Genomic DNA, 24,791 nt, shown 5'->3' with positions numbered 1-24,791 from the left:
TCTAAGTGCATCATCAGTAAAATTTTGAATTTTCATCAAAAAATAAATTACTAAGAACTCATCCAGATGCTTGTAAGGATCTTCATTAGTATTTTCATAGAAAGATGGAAGCATCTGGATTGTGATCAACTTGATCTCATAGTGACTTGCAGGGATATCAGATAAGTGGATACAAGTTGATGGGTTATAGGTGGAAGGAATAAAATATTCCTTCATCTACCTAGGTGGTTCTCTAGGATCTCCAGCCATCTGATTTTTAGATTTAATATAAATCAACCGTTCAATCTCAGGATTGGGTTCAACTAGGTCAGGATAGAGAGATCTTCTACCTTGCATATACCAGTGCAAATCCTAATATATGATTCAAGTTTTGTTTTTGTTTCATTTTTTTTAAGAGAAAAAGGAGAGAGAAGAAAGAAAGAGCCTTAAACTTAGATACGTAAGGTGGGAAGAATTAGTTATGGTTTAGTGTTAATTACAATCAAGTTAGCAAACAATTAAACTTAGACACCTATGGGTTTCTTAGACCTAATAGTTCGATGTAGAGTAGTTTAGTCTAGATACAAATTGGGTTTGTTCTCACTTCCTTCAACTAGCTAGATAAAATGTGGGATCATGGGGGTCCCCCCATTGCTTGCCTTAGATACCAATTGAATTGGCCAGATAAGCTAACGGAACCAATTAAATAACCATAAATCCACTTAGGCTGAGCCTTTATAACCTCTAGCCTTAGACACCAGTTTCAAGAGTGAGTTCGAACTTACTTTGCACTTGACTTGACCACAATACTCAAACTTAACTCAATTGATCCTAGGGGCCAATATCTACTTGATTTTAGTTAGGTTTGGGTTAATGCAGAATGCTAGTTGGTTATTTTTGGGCTAAGAAAGGATGATGAAATCTCCACCTTATCTTATTATTGGTACTGTCCTTAAATTGATTTGAGATGAATATGCATAACCAATTTCAAACAAGGATTCTATGCGACTAAATTAGAAGCATGAAATTAATTAAACTTGAAAGCTTACCTTGTCTCCAGCGATCACCAAAAAAAAAATCTAAGATGATGAATGCTTCTAACAATTAAGTTTCTACTCTTGTCATACAATTTTTATTAGGTTTATGTGGATAAATTTTAGGTTAATTTAAAAAAATAATAATTAATGCTAAAAAAAATAGTTATGATTGATCTCACCAAGCAAAATTTGAAGCTTTCTACCTTTATTTTTGAATCTTTGAATTTTTTTTCTACACAAAGAAAAAAAATAGAAAAGTTAGTAAATTAAATTTACAAAAAAATAAAAAAATTAAATATTAAAATTGATGCCTTTTCCGACAACGACGTCAAAAATTGATACGATCGCGATGCTATCGTTAGGACGCCGTGATTATCAATCAAATTCTGACTTCAATAAAAATTAAAAATATATAGAAAGTAGTGAGTCGGATCGAATCCATAGAGAAGGCAGATTTTGACTTAAAATTTTTATTTTATAAAAATAAAATAAAATTTTGAAGAAACAATTTAAGTCAAAAATAAAAATTAAAAATATAAAAAATAAATTAGGTACTAAGATCTACTAACTAGATCCTAGCATCTACTTACAATAAAAATAAATAATAAATTTTAAAAAATATAAAATAAATCGGATACTAAGATCTACTAACTAGATCCTAGCATCTACTTGTGAAAAATAAAAGACAAGAATTTAAAGTACAAGAAAATAAATTTTTGTATTAATTAAAATTGAAATTTAAGTATAAAAAATTTAAAAAGAATAATAAAATAAAATAAAACTGTAACAAAGATCTGAAGTTGATCAGTCAAGCCTCGTCGAAAAGATGGTTGATGACCTCTCCATCTTCCGTCGTACTTTGTGGAGTGAACTGGCTTTTCTCCTTCTTTTTCTTGGATCCCTAAAGCTATTTAGATTTTTCTCTATTTTTTTCTACACTTTCTATTCAATTTTTTTCTCTTAAAGCTTATTCCCAGACCTCCTATTTATAGATAAATTTTTCATAATTTTTTGGCAAGAAAAAGAGTCCTAAAACCCTTAAAAATCATATTAATCCCTTGAGAATATTCCTGACCATCGGATGGAGCTTGAACCGCCTAGATCTGTCCAAAATCCATAGTTTCAATCTTTATCAAAGTCGGATCGAACCACAGCCATTCGATAGTGCCTGAGATTGGTTTTGGACCATCGAATCATGCTGATAATCTCTATTCTCAGTCGGAAGCATCCTCAGTCGTCGGATCTCATGATGGATTCATTTTGGCCATTCGATCGTGCAAAAATCTCTCTTTATAAACCGACAATGGATGCTGACCATTGGATCTGGATCGGATGAATTTTAGCTATTTTATCATGCAAAATAGCTTTCACTGCCCGTAGATTGCCTGGAGACCGCGTAGTATTTTGGTGGACCGCGCCTGGCTCTGTGGACCAAGTGACTGGTCCACCGTACACCGAAGGCTATTTTCCTTATTTTTTAAGATATTTTAGCCCCATTTTTACTTTGATTTTTATCTAAAAAATTAAAAAAAATATACATTAAATTTTTAAAATTTTTCTTTATTTTGGTGCTTAAATTACTTAATTAAATTAACATCTATTTTTTTATAAATATATCTAATTTCATTTTTTTTTAAAAATACTTATTTTTTAAAAAAATTAATAAATTCATGAAATTAGGGTTTTTAAGAAATATTAGCACCATAAATTATCAAAAATATCTTCAATAAATATAAAAATATATCACTTATCATACAAAATTTGATCGCTGTCGTAAAAGGTCAAGAATAAAAATCAACTCAAACTATATAGATAAGTTGAGTAGGATCATTTTCATGGGGATCTAGGGTGATTATCTTTTTCTTTTAAGAAGAAATAAAAAAAGAATTGATTGTAGAAGGATTAACAAGAAATAGAATAGCAAAAAAAATCAAAAGTGTAAATTAAATTATGAAAAAAAATAATTCAAGAAATAATTCAGGAATTCTGAAACCACCATGCAAAAAAAAAATTTATATTATAATATTTAATTTTTATAATTATATATTAGTATAGTTTATCTCTAAGGGATACGAACTGTATCAGTAGATCACAGCTCATCCTATTGGAGTATAAACTATCTAAATTTAATTACAAGATCTAAGATTTAATCTAGCATACCATGATCTATCTCTTCAAAGCACGTACCGTATCCAAGGATCACAGCACGTCAATAGAGGGTATAGGCCGTGTAGGCTGGATCAATACCTAAAAAAAAATAAAAAGATATAAAATAAAAGATAATTTTATTATATAAAATTAAATACAAAAAAAAAAAATCTATTTACAGGCTTCATCATATTCCTGGATTGAAGAGATTTAGCCTCGCATCAAGCTTTCTAGCACCATAATCTCCCAATATTTGATCCCTAAAGCTCTTTGAATTTTTTTTTCTTGATTTTTTTTTCTCAAGCTTATTCTCAGACTCCTATTTATAGATAATTTTTTTATATTTTTTTATCACAAAAGAGTTCTAAAATCCTTAGAAAATATATTGATCTCTTAAAAATATTTCTGACCGTCGATCTGGATTGGACCACTCAGATCAGCCAAAAATCAGCCTTTTACTCCTTATCAGGGTCGGATTCAACCACAACCATCCGGTCGCACTTCAGATGAGATCTGAGCCGTTGATCAGTGCTTCAGATCTCCTATTCAAAGTCAGAAGCATCCTCAGTCATTGGATCCGTGATGGATCACTTCTGGACCATCGGATCGTGTAAAAGAGTCCTCTTATAAACCGATAATGAACAGCAACCGTTGGATTTAAGTCAGATTGAATCTCAGTCATTGGATCGTGCCCAAAATCTTTCTCTCACTATGAACCACGCTTGTGGACCGCATGAAGTTTTTTGTGGACCGTGTCCTGGCTCTGTGGATTGACCGATCGGTCCACCATGCATCGGAGGCTATTTTAAAGATTTTTTAGATATTTTGGCTCTTTTTTTGCTTAGATTTTTGCCTGAAAAAATTAAAAAAATATGCATTAAATTTTTTAAAAAATTTTCTTCATTTTGGTACTTAAATTACTCAATTAAATTAACATCTTATTTTTATAAATATATCTAATTTAATATTTTTTCTAAAATTATTATTTTTAAAAAAATTTAATAAATTTATAAAATTAGATTTTTAAGAAGATGTTAGCACCATAAATTATCAAAAATATTTCAATAAATACAAAAATATACTATTATCATATCCCCTAACTTGAACTTTACACGTCTCGAGTAAAGAAAGAATTTAGATTTAAGTATCATTTAACTTAAATCTCAAATTTATCAAATAATTTTAAAAAAAAATCATTGATATATAGCAGAGCGTGAGTGAGGTATGTCATTGAATATTAATACTAATCAATGTAGGAGTTTAGTTAAGAACACTAATTTTTTTTGAATTTTTTCTTATTATTTTTATATTTATCATTAACCTCATATGGATAAGTATATTATCACTTTCTCCTTTATTTATTATTATTATTTTTTTTAACATTGTATTTCTATTGAGTGTCTTAACTCCTTAAGCTTTCTGTTTGACCCATGTAGTGAGTTTTCAGCCAATGACTCCCAAATCAGATAGCTTTAGGGCACTAGGTATAGAATACTCCTCGGACCTACTTGCTCGAATCAAACAGGTTATGAGTTAAAACTAGCTTTACAATAAAGCTTCTTTACCCTTCATACCTTTTGATGCGAAACTCAATGCTTGCTTAGGCAAAGAGATCCGGTTACTCAGCATGAAGTACTTGAAAATTTTTTTTTTAATATATGAAGAAACATATAGTTACTTTACACAAGCCCATAAGAAGTTAACTCTTCTTTGATGCTGGTAGAAAAATTTAGAAATGCTAAAAAAAAATTATTTAAGTTCTAAGCTTAACTCCTTATTGAGTTTTCTTAATACTTGATCCCTCGATATCTCACAAACTCTCTAGTCTGTACATCAATTTTCTTTTAAAATATGCTTGGTTTAACTCAATTCTTAAATATAATCTGGTGCTTAAATGCTAAATACTAACTTACTTGAGAACTTTTGAATTTTTTTTTTAAATATTCTTCTCCCCAAACTTAATCAACATTATCCTCAATGGAGTAAAAAAAATGAAGGGTGCATAAAAAAAAAAAAAAGAAGAGATGTCACCAGATCCAGAAGCTTTTTTTAAAATTGGTGCTTCTCCTATCTTAGCCAATATTGCTTTCAAATCCAAACAAAGCAAGCCTTGATTAATCTGAACATAATGCAAAAGAAAGCAAAAACTGAAAACTGGGTTGCCTCCCAAAAGTGCTAAATTTTAAGTCTTCAGTCAGATCAGATTATTGACAGGCTCTTCCATACAGAGCGGTCTTTTATTTTAAAAAAAATAAAAATCATTAAAACAAAGTAAAAAAAATTTGGGTTGCTCCCAAAAAGTACTAAGTTTAACATCTTCAGCCAGACGCTAAAAGAGTGTCTATCCTATTCCTGCTAGAATCTTAACATGAGTCTGTAATTCTTTACATAATTTAAGCCTTCCTCAAGGTATTTTCTACTTGGGACCATTATATGACTCATTCTCCTGATAACTAACAATTTTCCTTTATGATTAGATCTAGGTATAACTTAAGTACTAGTCAGGGTTTTAAGAGATCTAGATCCATATACTCGATGTGCTGAGAAAGTATTTCTGGATCTCCTATTGTTGCCTCTTCCATTTTAAGCAGAGATTCAACCAGTGTTATAAGGGGTTCAACAATTAATTTTGGGTTTAGCTGAGTGTAATGGTCACTAGATGTGGATACCTCAATATTATCAACTTCGGGTATCTCCTCCAGTTCTTCATACCTGAATGTTCTCAACTGATTGAACTGGTTTTTAAGTTCTAAACCATTTTGAGCTCTAAGGTCATCCTCTAGTCGGCTTGATAATTTACCCTCTTCTAGGTTACTAACCGCTATAGTTGATTGGCCTAATTGTTTAAATAATTGGTCACTAGTTTGCATAAAATTATTGAGGATATTTTTAATGTTTGAGGTTGATTGCGCTAAGATATCTAGACTCTTTTCGAATATGTTGACTCCTTCCTCAGGATCTAAACCTGGTTGATCATTCAATGTTTGGTTGGGCCATAGATAGGGTTGATAAAAATTATAGACTCCTAATGTTGCATCTTATGACCATATAAAATTGGGATGACTGTCAGACCCTGGGTTATAGATTGGTGTATAAGGTTCATTTATGTAGCTTTCATTGAATGCACTCTCCTGTATGAGCTCAATTTGGGTTGGGTTCATCAAATAAGGATACTCCACAATATGATCTGGTGCATCACATCCAATGCACATGGGTGCTAGCACTTGATTAAATTGGATATATCTTTCGAATTCTAAGCTTCAATTCTATTGGTCCAAGTTGCAATTCTAGTATCTTCAAATTCTCTTGAATAAATGTATGCATTTCAATATCAGTGGATGTAGGATGCATGTTAATCATTTGAGAATCAATTGTAAAATTATTAGTAGAGGATCTAATTCTAGACAGTTGGATAGAGCTAATCGAATAACACAAATCCAACAGAGTTCTAAGTTGTCTATTGGAATCCATTTCTTCCTCAGTGACCTTATAGGCTTGTAGGCTTTAGATTGTGTCCGGCAATCTTCATTTTGTATACCTAGATCTAAGTTATAGTTATACCTAGATCTGACTAGTACTTAAGTTATACCTAGATCTAATTATAAAGGAAGAATTGTTAGTTATCAGGAGAATGAGTTATATAATGGTCCAAGTAGAAAATACCTTGAGAAAGAGCCTGAATCATGTAGAGAATTACAGACTCATGTTAAGATTCGAGCAGAATAGGATAGACACTCTTTTAGCGTCTGGCTAAAGACGTTAAACTTAACACTTTTTGGGAGGCAACTCAAATTTTTTTTACTTTGTTTCAACTGATTTTTATTTTTTTAGGAATAAAGGACCGCTCTGTATGGAAGAGCCTGTCAATAATCTGGTTTAGCTGAAGACTTAAAATTTAGCACTTTCTGAGAGGCAACTCAGTTTTCAATTTTTGCTTTTGCTTTCTTTTGCATTATGTTTAGGTTAATCAAGGCTTGCTTTGTATGGATTTGAAGGCAATATTGGCTAAGATAAGGGAAGCACCAATTTTGAAAAAAGCTTCTAGATCTAGTGACATCTCTCTTTTTTTTTCTCTTTTTATGCATCTTCATGTTTTTTACTCCATTGAGGATAATGTCGATTAAGTTGGGAGGAGAAGAATATTTAAAAAAAAATTTAAAATTCTCAAGTAAGTTAGTATTTAGCATTTAAGCACTAGATTATATTTAAGAATTGAGTTAAATCAAGCATATTTTAAAAGAAAATTGATGTACAGACTAGAAAGTTTGTGAGATATCGAGGGATCAAGTATTAAGAAAACTCAATAAGAGTTAAGCTTAGAACTTAAATAGTTTTTTTTGAGTATTTTTAAATTTTTCTACCAGCATCAAAGAAGAGTTAACTTCTTATGGGTTGTGTAAAGTAACTATATGTTTATTCATATATTAAAAAAAAAATTCAAGTACTTCATGCTGAGTAACTGGGTCTCTTTGCCTAAGCAAGTATTGAGTTTCACGTCAAAAGATGTGAATGGCAAAGAAGCTTTGTTGTAAAGTTAATTTTAACTCATAGCCTGTTTGATTTGAGAAAGTAGGTCCGAGGGATATTCTATACCTAATGTCCTAAAGTCATCTGGTTTGGGAGTCATTGGCTGAAAACTCACTACATGGATCAAACAGAAAGCTTAAGGGATTAAGGCACTCAATAAAAATATAATGTTAAAAAAATAATAATAATAATAATAATAATTAAGGATGGAAGTGACAATATATTTTCCATATGAGGTAATGATAAAGTAAAAATAATTTAAAAAAATTCAAAAAAAATTTAGTGTTCTTAACTTAACTCTCAAATTAATTAGTATTAATACTCCAATGACATACCTCACTCACGCTCTACTGTATATCAATATTTTTTTTAAATTATTTGATGAAATTTGAGACTTTAAGTTAAATGATACTTAAATTTAAATTCTTTCTTTACTCGAGGATGAGCAAAGTTTAAGTTGGGGGCTGTGATAAGTGGTATATTTTTTTATTTATTAAAAATATTTTTGATAATTTATGGTGCTAACATCTTCTTAAAAATCTAATTTCATAAATTTATTAATTTTTTAAAAAATAAATAATTTTAGAAAAAAATATAAATTAGATATATTTATGAAAAATAAGATGTTAATTTAATTGAGTAATTTAAGCACCAAAATGAAGAAAAATTTTTGAAAGAAAGTAAGTTTGACTAAGGAACTAGATAAGTTAGAAAGAAACTAAGAAAAAAATTATTTTTTGAAAGAAAGTAAATTTGACTAAGAAACTAGGTAAGTTAGAAAAAATTAAGAAAAAAAAATTTTAAATAATCATGCCTAGATCCTCGGCAATGACGTCAAAATTTGATCGCTGTCGTAGGTGGTCAAGAATAAAAATCAATTCAAACTATATAGATAGGATGAGTAGAGATCGTTTCCATGGAGATCTAGGATGATTATTTTTTTTTTTAAGAAGAAATAAAAAGAAAATTGATTGTAGAAGAATTAACAAAAATAGAATAGTAAAAAAAATCAAAAGTATAAATTAAATTATGAAAAAAATAATTCAAAAAAATAACCCAGGAATTCTAAATCCATCTGCAAAGAGATTTTTTTTTATATTATAATATTTTATTCTTGTAATTATGGTATTAGTATAGTTTATCTCTAAGGGATACAAACTTTATCAGTAGATCATAGCTCATCCTGTTGGAGTATAAACTATCTAAATTTAATTACAAGATCTAAGATTTAATCTAGCATACCACGATCTATCTCTTTAAAGCACGTACCATATCCAGAGATCACGGCACGTCAATAGAGGGTATAGGCCGTGTAGGCTGGATCAATACCTCAAAAAAAATAAAAAGATATAAAATAAAGCATAATTTTATTATATAAAAATTAAATACAAATAGAAGAAAATAAAAACCTGTTTACAAGCTTCATCATATTCCTGGATTTAAGAGATTTAGCCTCGCATTAAGCTCTCTAGCTCCATAATCTCTCAATAATTGATCTCTAAAGCTCTTTGAATTTTTTCTCTATTTTTTTCTTATTTTTTCTCTAATTTTTTCTCCTCTTAAAGCTTATTCCCAGATTTTCTATTTATAGATAATTTTTTCATATTTTTTTGATCACAAAAGGAGTAATAAAATCCTTAGAAAATATATTGATCTCCTAAAATATTTCTGGCCATCAGATCTGGATTGGACCACTCAGATCAGCCTAAAAATCAACCTTTTACTCCTTATCAGGGTTGGATTCAACCACAGTCATTCGATCGTGCTTCAGATGAGATTTGGGCCGTCGATCAGTGCTTCAGATCTTCTATTCAAAGTCGGGAGCATCTTCAGCTATTGGATCGTGTGATGGATCACTTCTGGACTGTCGGATCGAGCAAAAGAGTCTTCTTATAAACCGACAATGAACTGCAACCATTGGATCTAAGTTGGATTGAATCTCAGCCGTTGGATCGCGCCCAGGATCTTTCTCTCATTGTGAACTATGCCTGTGGACCGCATGAAGTTTTCTGTGGATCGTGTCCTGGCTCTGTGGACGACTGACCGGTTCATCATGCATCGGAGGCTATTTTTAAGATTTTTTAGGATATTTTGGCTCCATTTTTGCTTCGATTTTTGTCTGAAAAATTGAAAAAAAAAATATGCTTTAAATTTTTCAAAAATTTTTCTTTATTTTGGTGCTTAAATTACTCAATTAAATTAACATCTTATTTTTCATAAATATATCTAATTTTATTTTTTAAAAAAAATTATTTATTTTTTAAAAAATTTAATAAATTCATGAAATTAGATTTTTAAGAAGATGTTAGCATCATAAATTATCAAAAATATCTTCAATAAATATAAAAATATACCACTTATCATCTGTCATAATAGACATATCAGTTTATGCTCCACTCTATATGAGGTGATTGTAAGAGTTATGGTATAAAGAATGAACCTTATGCTCTCTATATTAATTAGTGTCGAGTAGGGTGCTTTTGTTGATGGGCAGAGTATCACTAATGTTGTCTTGATTATCCAAAAGTTTATATACTATCTTGGAGAGCCTCTTGTCGTTAGAGTTTGATGGCTATCAAGCTTGACATGAAAAGAGCCTATGATATATTCTATGGACGATTCCTTTGTGGCACTTTAGAGAGCTTTGGATTTCATGAGGTGGGGATTAGGTAGATATTGAGCAGCATCTAGGCCCCTTCTCTATTTTGATCAACGGCATGCCATCTATCTTTTTTCACTCCTTAATAGGCCTTAGCCAATGTTGTCCCCTATTCTCCTATCTTTCATTATTTATATAGATAGCCTATCTCATGCTTTGTGTACTGCTTATATGAATCAGGCCTTGCATGCTTATTGTCTGATGTGGAAGCTCGATCAAATTTTTACTTATTATTTACAGATGCTTGTCTTCTGTAGACCAAACTTAAGGGAAGGAATGCCATAATTCTTAAGGGGGTCCTGGAGGATGATTGTGCAGCATCGGGTTAGAAGGTTGATCTGCTTAAGTTTATTATCTTTTTAGCCCAAAGATTAAACCATAGGTTAAGTAAGCCATCAAAGAGCACCTTGGGATTGTGGAGTAGCATGGGGAGGTGTGATAGTATCTGGGGGTGTCGATCATGGGTCAAAGGCTTTGAAGGGGAGTATGCTAATGCAATGATGTAATCCAAGAGTGCCTTGAGGATTGGCAGGCCAAATCCTTATCTATGATAGGAAGGTTGACTCTGATATAGTCTATCCTAAGCTCCATGTAGATCTATCTTTTGACTAATAATATTCTACCAAAGACTTCTCTCAAGGAGATAGAGAAGCTATCTCAAAGTTTCCTATGGAGTACTCAGGGTGAGCAACATGGGATCCACCTGGCTGCTTAGAAGTTAGTATGTCGGCCGTTGCAAGAGGGTAGTCTTGGTATTTAGTCCCCGGTGGTAAAAAGAGAGCCTCAATTGCTAAGTATATTGTGAGGTACCTTCTAAAGCTGAAGAGCCTATGAAGCATAGTGATGAAGGAGAAGTATGGCCCATGGCCCATTGAGATGGATACTTGGGCTAGCTGATGTAGCTCGTATATTTGGAGAGAGATCTGCTCTCATGGCTCTATTGCATTGGTAAACATGAGGTAATTGATAGGTGATAGTCGGAGTGTGGATGTCATGGCTGATAGATGGCTGTCTTACCTTCCATTTTGTCAGTGGCCGACCTTTATGGATGTGGAGCAGTAGTGGAGCATGTTGCTGATTTACTGCTATTAGAGGAGAGAATGTGGAATTCTACCCTAGTGGTGTAATTATTTGGAGAGCATCTGACGATGAGGGTTCAGACACTTATGATCTCCGGGCATGACATTCCTGATGTGAGATTGTAGAAGTCCTATAGTTGAAGAGTGATAGTGCAAGAACTTTATACACTCTTCAGAGGTGAGCTGACTCTGATGAGGGACTTAATATAGATCTGGAGACTTGACATGCATTCGAAGGTCATCCTATTCCTCTGGAAGATAGCCTGGGAGTGGCTCCCACTAAGGGGCCTTGAGTTGGTGGGAGATGATCATCTCTCTGACTTGCCCATAGTGTCCGTTGGAGGAGTTTATTGACCATACGTTGTTTTAGTTCAGTCGAGCCAGGCAGGTTTGGATGCTCACTGGGATGTCTAGAATCTGTGGTGATCAAATTCTCCAATCGAGATCTTTTTTGTTTTGTTTAGAGATGGTGCAGGTAGATGAATATCATGACCAACTGCTATCCTAAAGGTGTATATTGTATATTAGATTTGGTTGACTAAGAACACAGATTTTTGAGAATATAGTCCATCTCTTAGGTTGACTTTGGAGAGAGTGAGGCATCAAACTATCCTTATTGGTGTGCATACCATTGGAGAGCTTATGATAGCTCAGGACACTTAAGGCCCCTTGTCAGCTCTTGCAGCACATAGGATGAATTACATCTCCTAGGAGCCTTCACCTCTAAACTTTCTTAAGGTAAATTTTGATGGTAGTGTCCTAGATGGTGGGAGTCAGGATGGAGCAGCATTTGTGATCAGAGGCCCTAACGCTAGATTCATTACAGTCGATGGAAGTTCTTTATTTGATACCTCAGTCTAGGGAGCGGAGCAGCAAGTAGCTTGGGAGGATAACACATGTGCTAGTTATGAGCTAGGAACACAATCCATCCTCCTTGATGGGGACTCGGCTACAATAATTGGTTGGATTCAGAGCCTATCCAAGGAGGCAATCCATCCTTACTTGTGGGATATCTATAAGTTGGCTAAGGATGAGATTACTTTCATTACCAAACATATATATCATGAAGCTAATGAGACAACAGACTAGATTGCATTCTTTGTTGTAGAGCACTCAAATGAAGCCTTGTGGATTGATATTAAATTGATCCTGCGAATGTTATAAGATATCTTATTTTTTGACCTTTGTGGTTGTACTCACTCTAGATTGGTATGAACAAATTATTTTTAGGGAAAAAAATAGTAGACTCTTATACGTAAGAGTGGATGACTCTTGGTCTGAAGTGGTAGCAAACTATGAAAAGTATAGTGTGACTCTTAAAGAATAAGTTCTTGTAATACAGTATTACATGGTAGAGAAATTTTTGTGCACCACAGGTGGTGTAGAAAATCCGACGTAGAATGCACCGTTTTATGTGATTAGTTCACGTAGCCACCATTTTCTAATGCGCATTTAACGTTGTATTCTATTTTTTATTTAAAAATTTTATATAACAAAAATATCTCGATTCTTTAAAAAAAATTATACATCCTGTGGCATATTATGATATTTTGTATCAAATTATGACTTTCTGTATGCAGGATGTCATAATATGACTAGGATGTCATAATATAGCCCAAGATGTCATAATATAGAAGAAATATTTTTGTCTAACCATTTTTTAATATGTATTTAATACCTGCAGTTTTATTTTTTCATTTAAAAATTTTGAATGACGAAAATGCTCCTACTCTTTGAAAAAAATTATGACATCTTATGGTATATTATGAATCCTGCATCAAAATTATGACTTCCTACACATAGGATGTCCTAATATAGATATTAGATATATAATTTTTTTAAAGAGTAAGGGTATTTTCATCATTCAAAATTTTCAAACGAAAAAATAAACTGTAGGCATTAAATGCATGTTGGAAAGCAGCGGCTATGTGGACAATTAAATAAAGTAGTACGCTCCATGTTAGATTTTTACACCGCCCGTGGTGCACAAAGAATGTTCGTTACATGGTATACTCAAAAGAGTAATTGGTTATAGAACTTCACTAGAGAATTATGGATTGGACTCAAGGAGAGTTGAAATTAGCTCACATGTGAAAGGGAAGAATGTTGTGCATCATGTATAGGATTTAATATCACATGAAATAATTATTGGGAGATAAATAAATTGATATAGATGATTGGGCCCCAACATAATAGGTTTAGATTTTAAGTTGAATTGGGTTTTGACTTGTATATCAAGATGTTCTTCTAGCCTCTCCAATAAATTTTATCCTTTCTACATCAAGTTTTCAATTATGAGTGGCAACCTAGTTAGGTCAGGTTGGATCAAGTTGTGTCGGATGTGGTTTGGATAAAAAATTTATCAACTTAATTTGAACTATTTATTAAATAGATCAAAAATTCAAATCTAATTTCAAGCTGCTTATTGTATAGGAAACTTGACCTGACCTACATAACTCATTTAACAAAAATGTTGAATCAGTTTAAATGGGTTAAAAAGGTTATGTGAGTTTTTAATAGACTACATGAGTTTCAATATGTTAAAAAAGTTAAGTAGATTTGGCTAAAAGGAATAAAAATATGTTAACTTGATTTGAATGGATTAAATAGATCTTAAATAGGTTAAAAGGGTCAAGTTATGAGCTATTCAATTAATTAATATGTCAAAATAGATTAAATAGATCAAAGGTCTAAATCTAAACCTGATTTGTTTAATAAATAGATCCAAGACGATTAACCCATTTAGGACTCAAAACCATTTATGTCCAACCCAAACTTGCTTAAAGCAAACTGTTAGCAAATTAAGTTGATGTATTGAATCATAAATTGCCACTCCTATTTGCAATCGATTTAATAGAAATAGTTTACTTGATCACTTGTATTTGGTGGCCTTACTAAAGCAACCTTATATTGCCACTTTATAAGGTTACAGCAAGCATTGAACACTTTAAGAGGTTACAATAAAAGCAAATCCATAAAAGTGATCCTAAAAATTTGGAGCTTGGGAATGAAAAAGGAAATAAGGTCAAGGAAGAGCGCAAATCATCCTTTTCTTTATATTGCATTTAATAGAAGGTTGTTTGCTTGCAATTCCATTTCCCTGCAACCATACTGGCAACTACAAATAGGATTACTATTTTTGCTTTTTTGCAGTACAAACAATCATTTTTATTAGTTTGTTGAAATAAATTTGGAGCTAGTTCGTTGTCTGCTATTGAAAGAGATGTCACAACCCTCAAATGACCTAATAAGATTATGAATGAAAATAGTGAATTATTTATTTTTATTATTTTTGACCAACGACTAACTATTGACTTTTTGGTATATCATGTAACATATCAAGATATAATACATTATTATAAAAAATAACTTGATACTTATAGTAACTATATATTATTATAATTAATATATGAACTATTAAATATTATATAAAATGATAATTATTGTAATATTGTCTAAATAATAATAATACTGAAATTATATATATTGACTTGGTTACACTTGAGTAGATCTCCACTTAGACCTGATCAAATCTAGATCGGATGATGAGGGTCTTATATCGATGATCTGAGATATTGGATATAATCTACTGTCTCTAAAAAATTACTTATTAAAAATTATGTGATTTAGAGACCTATAACATAGACATCAAGTGATCAAAAAAGATCTTCACATAGATCCAATCATCTAAATTAGATGATAGGAATCTTAAATCGATGATTTGAGTATTGAATATGATCAATTACCTCAAAATCACTTACATATCAAAAATCATGAGATGTGAAGACTCTTGGTTATGCATCAAGTGGTCAAAAAGAATATGTATTATTTGATGTTACTTAAACTATCCAATTTTTTGACCATTTGATGTATATGTTAGGACTCTTTAGACTACATTCTTTTTAATATTAAAATAATTTAGAGTTTGTAAATTACATCTAATAACTTGAATCATTGACGTAGGATTTCAATAATCTAATTTATACCAAATTGAGATTGAATGGAGATCCACACAAGCATAGCCAAGTCAATCTCTTTATATATTATAATATCTGATATTCCTATATAATAAAAAATGATTATATTAATTTAAAATAATGATTAATTATAATATTAATTTAATTATGATTTTGTTATTTAAACTATATACAATAGTTGTTACAATGAGAATTATAATAATAGAATATTAATAATAATGCCATACGATTATTATTTTGAGGGAAGCTCCACCACAAATTTAATGTAGAAGTAGTACTAATATCTATATGTTAATAAACATTTTTGTATCACAATAACTATATATTTGGATTAAAATAATATACTATTATAGTAAAAAATATTTTTAAATAATTGATATTGGCTATATATCAACTATATATAGGGGGTGATAGTGGCTCAATGGGGTGGAAGTCAACTCCATCAAGGAGGAAAGCAAAATTGCAAATGGGTTAGGTCAACTTGTGACCTGAACCGATCCCAACCTAACTGATCTTTAAAAACCTATAGGTCTTGGTGGAATCAAAATTTAGATCCTCTTTGAAAACTGAGTCAAATCAGGATTTTAAATTTTCTGACCTAATCCAATCCATGTACCGTACAGATCTAGTTTGGGTTGACAAAAAAAGAAAAGACCCAACCCGACCTACCTACCCAAAACCGAAATTGCATGAGACCTCTTTCACTTGAATATCCTTCCAATTCATTGAAGCATTCCTCCTTTAAAGTGATCTCTCTCTGCTTGTCTCAAGAACCCAATCTTCTCCCACCTACTTTCACTTGTTTATATTTAAACATCCATTGATTACTTTGATGAACTCTTCTTTGTAGCGTTCTCAAACATATCAATATATAATTTTAAAAAGTATAATTCACAAACTTGTACGTCAAAAATGATCAATTTCTTGAATGAAATTAAAAAGTATATACTCTGACTCAAAAGACCCGCTCGGTTTAAAATATCTACTATGGACCTGATCCAACCTGAGCTTTGGATCCTAAACAAAGACCCGAATATGAAACTGTTGGCCCAGAATTATGCATATGGCCCAATTCGACCAGACCCATCGGCTGCCCTAGATGAAAATGAAGGTTGTAAAATTGCTTGCGGCAAAGTGTGAGCAAGCGAAACCGAACAACTAGTGCTCAGCCATTTCTCACAATTTTTTATACAGAATCGCTACGGATTTTTCTGCATCAAAGAGGAAACACAGACATTTGAATAGGAAAAATAATGGAATGACAAGGTAGCATGTAGTTTAAGAAAATAAAAAACAAAATCTTTGGAAAAATCTATCTTGTGTTTGTTAAAATTTACAACCATAGCATCCCTTTCCCTGCTCCTTTTCTCACCAATATATTCGGGCTCCAAACTAGAACCATGTGTTTATAGCTGTCAGAGCCACTGTTTCTCAAACAAAGCAGTGCAACTAACACCAAGTGCATACACCTACTTCACCTGGTCTTCCATGCAGGATGTGCAGTTGCAGGTCCTTAATGATCATCATGATAGTCCGGATTCTCTCTCAGGATAACAAATCCTTCCAATACCGGGGTGAGTGGAATATATCTGCATATACAAACAAAGTTAACACATTCAAGCACTAAGATAACAATTAAACATAAATGAAAACAAAGATATGCAATCAAACGACTCATTATGTCATCATATCATACTTCTCAGTGGCCAGCTCAGCTCGTTCGCCTGCTGCAAGTAAGACGGGGGTAGAATGCGTCTGGAATCCAGTAATAGTCTTTGGCCGTCCCGCCTGGCCAACCACATTAACAGCCTGACCCACTCGTACAGGAACAGAGAGAGGTTTCAAATTTTCATCCACTGTCATTAGCATCCTTGGCTGCAATAAAAGAGGAAGCTTGAAATTTATTGAGCACTTGTTGCAGGCTTACAAAGAAAAGGCATGGGTTAGATGTTTCAGGCCACACACCTGCATGGCTAAGACAAAGACATAAAGCATGTAATGATACTTCCCAAGGATAACATACTTCACGTCCAAACAAGCGTGCAATACAGTAACAAGTCCAGCAAGAGCTGTCCTGTAAAGAGAGAATAATTGTGATTTATGGGGTTTATGTTTGTTTATCATATCAAGGGATGAGATGATTCCAAGGAAAATGCTTACGGAGACAATAGAAACCGATCGGAATGGTAAGGTGAAAGAGTTAGTAAACCCTTCCCCAGGTGTACAAGACCTTGAGCAATCCTCACCTACATATATACTTGAAAAATGGTGACTTGAGAATTATGAATTGCTACAATACAAAGGGAAAGGACATTTATGCTTACACAGAAGAGGTGGCCAGCTTCTTTGTAGTAATAACTTGAAAGGTTGCGAAGCATGCCAGCTATTCGAGCATTATTGGTGCCTGCACCTATCAAGCCAAGGGAAATAATTGCTGCCTGCACAACAAATGTCAGATTAAAAGAGTAATGACCTGATGAAATAAAATGAAAAAAAAAAAATTCAGTGTATAGGGGCACAAACCATAGACACATCGCCATCTGTATCATGACTGAGTCTGCTTAGTGTGTCCATGACATTGACCTGATCAAACAGGACTCTGTAAGCCGCAAAAAAAATAATCAATATAAAAATTCTAGACTTAAAGATAGGATGGCTGATTTTCAGAGTTTGGTCACCCAGCCATTATGGTATCTCAGATTCAAGTTGAAAGGTTTGAAAAGACCAGGCCACGAGACAAAGTTTCATGTTGCAGGAGTCTGTAGACAACACATCTCAAGGATTTTCGGTGTACCAAAAATCAAATTTTAAAATGGATGCCTAAAACCAAAAATTTAGGAGTGGGGAAGCAACAGCCTCCTCCCACTTCTTTATTCATTTTCTTGCTCTACTCAACAACTCCTGACCATGTGGCAACATCACATATAGGGTCAGGGTATCCAAACAAAAATTTGGCCACAACAGCATTTAGTCTGCTGTGCAGAAACACAAGTCAGTTGCAACTGCTCTACTGAGAACTATACATGAATCAAGTCAAACTCAACAATCGTTACAAACCAAACTGTCATGCGAAGCATGACCATCTTGCTAAACATGGAATTATCAGGATGTGGTTTGCCCACCTTTACTCTTTTTCCAAGTGTGAAACTTCAATAGCAACGTAATGTGGCAAATCTGGAAAGCCAACATCCATAAGATTGACCTACCTTTGGATTGGATATGCATAGTATACCAAGAGCCAGAGGTACAGCTCGTCTAATGTTCTGCTCTCCATATTGTAAAAGGTGTTCCAGAGACCGGATAGCCATATCAAGACCCAATTCTTCAGCCATTGCAATAAGAGCAATTCCAAGGACAGCAGGTCCCTGATGAGTCTCGCCCTTATCTAGATGTTGAGCACAGTACCCCAAAAGTTTCTGGACCTGCATGACAAGAGAAATTGATGATACTAATCAGCTAGCTGAACTCTCATGAAAGTGATGCTGCACCATAGTTAAGAGTTAAGACAGATATGACAAAAGACCTTAAGCACATTCCCTGTTCCAGCATAGGCCAAAGACAAGAGTGTGACATCACAATATTTTCTAATTTTTTCATTAAATGTCTTGGAGACCTCCGCAGTAGCTTCAACATTATCCTGCAGACAAAAGAGTTAAACTAGATAAGAACATGATAAACCATGCTGCTAACCAACCACGTGAAATGCATGCTTCAATCAATAACATAGAAATGTCCATGACATAAAGGTAATATCTGCAGTCAAGATAGTTTCATAACTGCAACTGAACAAAAATTTGTGAAAAAAATAAAAAACCGACATGCCTTCTCCAAAGTTTACCAAAAAACTTGGCAGATCAAGAAATAACCATGCCACACCCCACCATATACAACATACACATAAAAAGCAAATAAAATAAAATAAAATAAAAGAAGGAACATTCTACACCTGGCTCTCAAGCTCGCTCACATATGAAACTCTGAATTGGAACCCTGATTGAGAACAGGGCAACTCTTGGTCTAGCCATGCAACCTACAAGGCCATCCTATTAGTCTTCTTGGTGAGATAGCAAATTAGTCATACAATCAAACCTGGGACGGGAGCATCCACACAAAGCAACCAAAGCCAAGGTCCCTTTTTCCTACTTAGGGTCTGTTTGGATATTTGGACCTAAAATTCCACAGGATTCGTGGGTTGAGCTAGCATAACCTCAAAAAATAATGAATCAGAGGCTGGCTAAGCCTATGTCTACAACCTTCCAAGACTCTCTTTTATATGGGCTAGCCCGAATCCAATAGGGAGAAAAAATGGATTCGGGCTGATCAATTTTTTCTCCCTATTGAATTCGGGTCAGCCCACTCCAAAGGCCCTTGGGTATTGAGAATATAAGTCTAGCCCACACTTCTTTTTTTCTAGTTGCACTAGTCCAAACCCATGAATCCCATGGGATTTCGGCGTGGACATCCAAACAAGCCCTTAAATAGAAATAACTCCAATAATATACAGTTTTCCACCAATAGGAAATCCTGGACTAAGTTCAACTGACAAGATGCTTTTAGTAACAAAAATGTAGCTTTCGAAAGGAAGTAGCAATTTCATAGATGAAACTTCAGAAGTGATGCTAGAGAAAAAAATATCAAATACAAGAAATACAAAAAAAAAAAAAAAAGAAGCTGGAGGCCGAAAAAAAAATACTACCTGCTTTCCAAGGTAAAGAAGGCCAAGGGCTACAGGGAGTAGGCGGGTGAGTGGTTCATTCAGTTCAGTCTCACTACGGTCCATTAAGGCAAAGATAATAGACTGAGCAATTTCTTCATTACAAGAACCAACATACACCAACCCCAGGGTGATGGCAGAAAATACAAGAACCTCAAGAGGCATTGTTGGGTCTCCCATGATAAGTGATAGGCGAACTCTAACCTGATATTCCAAAGAATGTCAGCGAAAAACAGGAACATGTAATAATCAGGGGTTACAGACAAAAGAAACTCTAGGAATGTCACCTCATCTTTATGTGAACCAGCATATGCAATGCCAAGGCCCAAAATTGCTCCAATTCGAATGACACTGTCCTCTTTATTAATGAAGTCCATAAGAAGTGCCAATGCCTGGAAAAAATAAAATAAACAGTGAAATTCCATAAGAGATAAACTGCAAACAAAAGAAAAACTCTATGCTCCTGTGAGAACACACAAAAGATAACTCACAGGGTCACAGTCATTCTTTACACCACAATTGACGATCCCAACACCTAGCAAAGCCCCCGCAACAACATGGTTGTCATTACTGTGCAGATATTTATCAATTTGAGCAAGTCCAGAGTCCACATCCCACAACAGAATCATCCCCTGTTAGTAAGAACAAAAGGCATCAATTTTGTGACAGTCATTAAGAGCTCAATAGCAGATAACACACAAGGACAAAAACTGTACCAAGCTGGCTGCCGCACTGGCCTTTCCATGTTCCTTGTTCTTAAACAACCAACTACCTGAAGATCCACCACTTGAAGATTCTGATGCAACAGTCATCAATTTATCCTGCACAAAAGCAGAGGGAAGATTCAGATTACTTTATATACCAAAAAATGACAATACATAGAAAGATGCATGCATATGTATTAGGGAAAAAAAATACTCATGGCTACCTGACCGAATCCAGCATTCACAAATGCATTCACGAACGTAGCTGCCAAATTCTGTCGAGCTGAATCAAGACTGGAACTTGCACTTGCCCGGCCATCAATCAAGTGCACCTAATAAGATAGGCATGTGCATTACTAAAATGAAGCACACAGGCAAGGAATGCACGCATGGATAACCACATATTTGGTTCCGTATAAGCTTTTTGATATTTTCTTTCAACTTAAACATCTTAGCTTCCATTCTCTTAATTGAATACACGCGAGACATTTTCTTAAAAATGATGTATCTTGATCATAGCTTTCATTGTTTAATTGAATATATAACAACATGTCTTGTGTGCATAACTCTTTCCTTAAAAATGATACATCAGAATTTTCATTACTTTAATTGAATACATATCTACATGCTAGTATGTGTCCATGCAAACTACTAAAACCAATGCTCATTAAAACTTTGACAGGAAGAGAGGAGCAAGACAAAAGCATGAACTCCATACCTCACTAAACAAAGGATCCATTAGAACATTCAAATGTTAATCAATAATAACTTGTTGGCCAAATTCATAACCTAAACATGAATTGCTATCCGCTGCTGACTTAATTAGTAATCTATGTAAAATCTCTGGAAGGGGAATTTACAAATTTACATTACAAGCAAATCTCAAAGAGCAAGCAGCAAATTGTCATTTTTGTTAGAAGCTTTGGACCATATTTGTGTTTTCGATTCAACAAATACAAAATATATGAAAGGCATACCCATTTTTCTATTTGTTAATACGAAGAAAAAATAAAGGTGTGATATACTCAGGCTATTATAAATGGGTATTTTAAATGTCAGCACCTTATAGATGTCTTCAGGAGATTTGGGTTCCATGACCTCAACATCACGAGCAAGAGTAAGGTATCCTTCGCTTAGTTTAGCATTGTTGACTATATCCTGCAAGACCTCCCTATCATCATCATCTGCAGCTATATTATCATCAAGCTCCAATGCTAATCCCTGAATTACAGAACAGATAATCAGTAAAACAAGATCATCAAACATCACATGGAAATATAATGAGAAAGTACATATATAGCGGAGCATCAAATTTACCAATATACATAGCTCAAACCAAACACAATAAAATAATGATGCAGATTCTTACTTGAGCAAACAGTGGACATGTAAACTATGTAAACATCAAAAACCCTGTATATGTTAGTTATAATGCATGTGCCCAACCATAAGGAATTGAATTGACCAAGGCTTCCAATAATAAATGTTTAATAAGATAAGAATAGCTCACGTGGTGTGCAATAATATAAGAAAATTGCTTCTTCAACAACAGATCCTCTGTCGATGTGTAGACTTGTTTCACATACTGTCATGGCAATGAAGTCTCATTAGAGCATGTTCATGATAGCTAAACCTTGGTTCAGCCAGCGAAGGTATTTTTTCTTTTTTTGGAAAACTAGAAGGCTCACAAGTGGACCTGAATGTTATCAATAAAAAGTGCAATACGTAAGGCACTTGCGTAGTCTTCAAACTTCATATAAATTGTATATGCTATATCCAGTGCCAATACATCATCAGGACTCGGGAGGTAGCTGCAAAACATATTGAATTAGAAATTTGTTCCAACATTTTGCACAGCATGTTAAACTTAATGACAAGTGTTGTCACTGTAGTTTGATGCATCTAAGAAGCATAACTGACTAAGAAGCACTTGATTGGATTGGTTATTAGCACCACAGCTCATGGAAATGTAGAGTGTAAAAAATCATTGAGAAAATGTGTGTGTGTGTGCGTGAGAGAGAGAGAGAGAGAGAGAGAGAGAGAGGTTTCAACGCAGCTAAAGAAGCTTATAAGATAAATGACCAGTCCATGCAAAACTTGGATCTGAACCTATTTCTCTTCTTCATCAGGCGAGTAATATCTTGAACATCTGTGCAGATATTAGCAGCCAAGGAAATGCAAATTCAAACAGTCCCATTTATAGAATGGGCAATATCTCATGCCAAATCCAAACACCAAACAGTAGTTGAACAATATGCCCTCAAGCACTAATGCAAATGCTAAAAACCTGATTCTGTGGTGATTTTTTAATAAAACTTTTCCAAAAGCATGTAACTGTTAAATAGATTTGAGGCAGCAGGTACTTTGTTTCTGTTGAAGGTTGTGACTAGAAAAAAAGGGAAGACTTAAGTTAAATCAGAGGTTGAGGAAAGATATGGAGAAACTTGCAATAGAAATACTATTAAATCTTGATGGTTATGGTTATGGTTATGGTTATGGTATGTAACCAATAAATCTTGATGCCACCATCCATATAGCTGAAAGCGCATGTTCATCGGCATATCCACAGATACTAGTGTCACCTCTACAACTGCAAAAAATTTCAAAACCAATATAACACATGTTCTGCGCTGACACTGGCTTGGCCACAATTTAATGCATTTCCCAGACATACTGATCCATATTGGAAGTCATATCTCATGAGCGCCTATTACCTTGCAATCAGTTCCAAGATTAGGTTGTAATATTCAAAACATGCTATGCATTAACATGCCTTGGAGTGACAACATCCATACCAAGATGCTTGGCAAGTGGATTCAATAGTCTCAATCTGGATCCCTAGCTAAATTTAAGAAGTTAATCTTCAGATAGGCCTGCTATCATGTGAGTACATATCAGGGTGGTAACTTCAATGAAAGAGAGTAACTATCCTTTGATCGCTTCTGCCGCATATCCTTGGAGTGATATCATAGGTGACTGCTATGTGATGTCACTTGTAAATTGACATCTCGCACATGAAACCACATTTAAATCATTCTTAAAGAATGTGAGATGACAAAGAAATAAAATCATGGAATGCCGTACCAGGCCGAACCGTCCGATACAGGGCGTATCGAACCGGACCGACGGCCAGCCGATCTGGTTCGAGCCTATTTTTTAAAAAATCCATCCAAACCGCACCAAATCGAGCAGTTCGGAGCCATACCATCCAAAATCGGATGGTACGGCTTGGTTCGGCACAGTTCGGTGTTGAACCAAACCATACCGACAGCACATGGAGGGTGGGGGGGTGTGGGTGTTGTGGTGGGACCTAATTGACAGCCGGACGTTCTTTTCTCAGTAAAAGTCAAAAGGATCTCTCAGAACTCCCAAAAGATGCGTTCTCAGACTTTCAACAACACGAAAGATCGAAAGCTCCCCAAAAAATTAGAAAAAAGAAAAAAAAATTCCGTCAAATTCCAGCACTTCTTTGAAGAGACAACAATTTTCGATTGGGAGTAAGATAATGTGTTATTCTTTTAGTAAATATTTTATTTTTTATGTTTTGGTGGCTAAAAAAAAGAATAAGAATGAAAAAGTAAGAAAATAAAGAAAAATCATACCAAAATTTTATGATTTTGGTATGATTTCATCATATGTAATAAATCTTTAAAAGATCTACACAATGACACTAAAATCGTTGATTTTCATTAATTATATTTATATATATATATATATATATATATATATTTATTTATTTATAAAAAATTATTAAAAAAATAAATTATAAAAATTATAAAATCAAAATCGTGTTTAGAATGATTCAAGCTATTTGAATCTAACCTCATATTTTTTTTGAAATTTTTAAAATTTAAAAATAATTTTTTAATTATTTAAATAATAAAAAATATGTAATCAAATAAAAAAAATATGTAAAATTATTACAATATTTTAGCTAATTCAAAAATATTATTTGAAGCATATAACA

General features: G+C 33.6%; 1 protein-coding gene across 2 annotated transcripts in view; it reads right to left on the bottom strand.

Moving 5' to 3' along the window:
• Window positions 1-16,680: 16,680 nt before the first annotated feature.
• Window positions 16,681-24,791, bottom strand: part of LOC105053747 (26S proteasome non-ATPase regulatory subunit 2 homolog A) — a 27,696-nt gene continuing 19,585 nt past the window's right edge. The window contains exons 10-25 of one of the 2 annotated variants that reach the window (XM_073245484.1): window positions 22,521-22,635; window positions 22,335-22,409; window positions 21,887-22,045; window positions 21,049-21,156; window positions 20,837-20,941; window positions 20,612-20,752; window positions 20,408-20,512; window positions 20,103-20,324; window positions 18,930-19,043; window positions 18,613-18,828; window positions 17,930-17,989; window positions 17,731-17,844; window positions 17,567-17,652; window positions 17,372-17,480; window positions 17,103-17,281; window positions 16,681-16,995 (exon numbers count right to left, since the gene is read on the bottom strand). In XM_073245484.1, coding sequence (XP_073101585.1) covers window positions 16,920-16,995; window positions 17,103-17,281; window positions 17,372-17,480; window positions 17,567-17,652; window positions 17,731-17,844; window positions 17,930-17,989; window positions 18,613-18,828; window positions 18,930-19,043; window positions 20,103-20,324; window positions 20,408-20,512; window positions 20,612-20,752; window positions 20,837-20,941; window positions 21,049-21,156; window positions 21,887-22,045; window positions 22,335-22,409; window positions 22,521-22,635 — 1,984 coding nt within the window. In that variant the 3' untranslated portion in view covers window positions 16,681-16,919. Of the gene's footprint in view, window positions 16,996-17,102; window positions 17,282-17,371; window positions 17,481-17,566; window positions 17,653-17,730; window positions 17,845-17,929; window positions 18,006-18,612; window positions 18,829-18,929; window positions 19,044-20,102; window positions 20,325-20,407; window positions 20,513-20,611; window positions 20,753-20,836; window positions 20,942-21,048; window positions 21,157-21,886; window positions 22,046-22,334; window positions 22,410-22,520; window positions 22,636-24,791 lie in introns of those variants that run through there. The other variant, XR_012135271.1, reaches the window with a different exon arrangement.

The sequence above is a fragment of the Elaeis guineensis genome, chromosome 11 (assembly GCF_000442705.2).
Source record: "Elaeis guineensis isolate ETL-2024a chromosome 11, EG11, whole genome shotgun sequence".
NCBI classification, from domain to species: domain Eukaryota; kingdom Viridiplantae; phylum Streptophyta; class Magnoliopsida; order Arecales; family Arecaceae; genus Elaeis; species Elaeis guineensis.
This window is presented reverse-complemented; position numbering and strand designations above follow the sequence as displayed.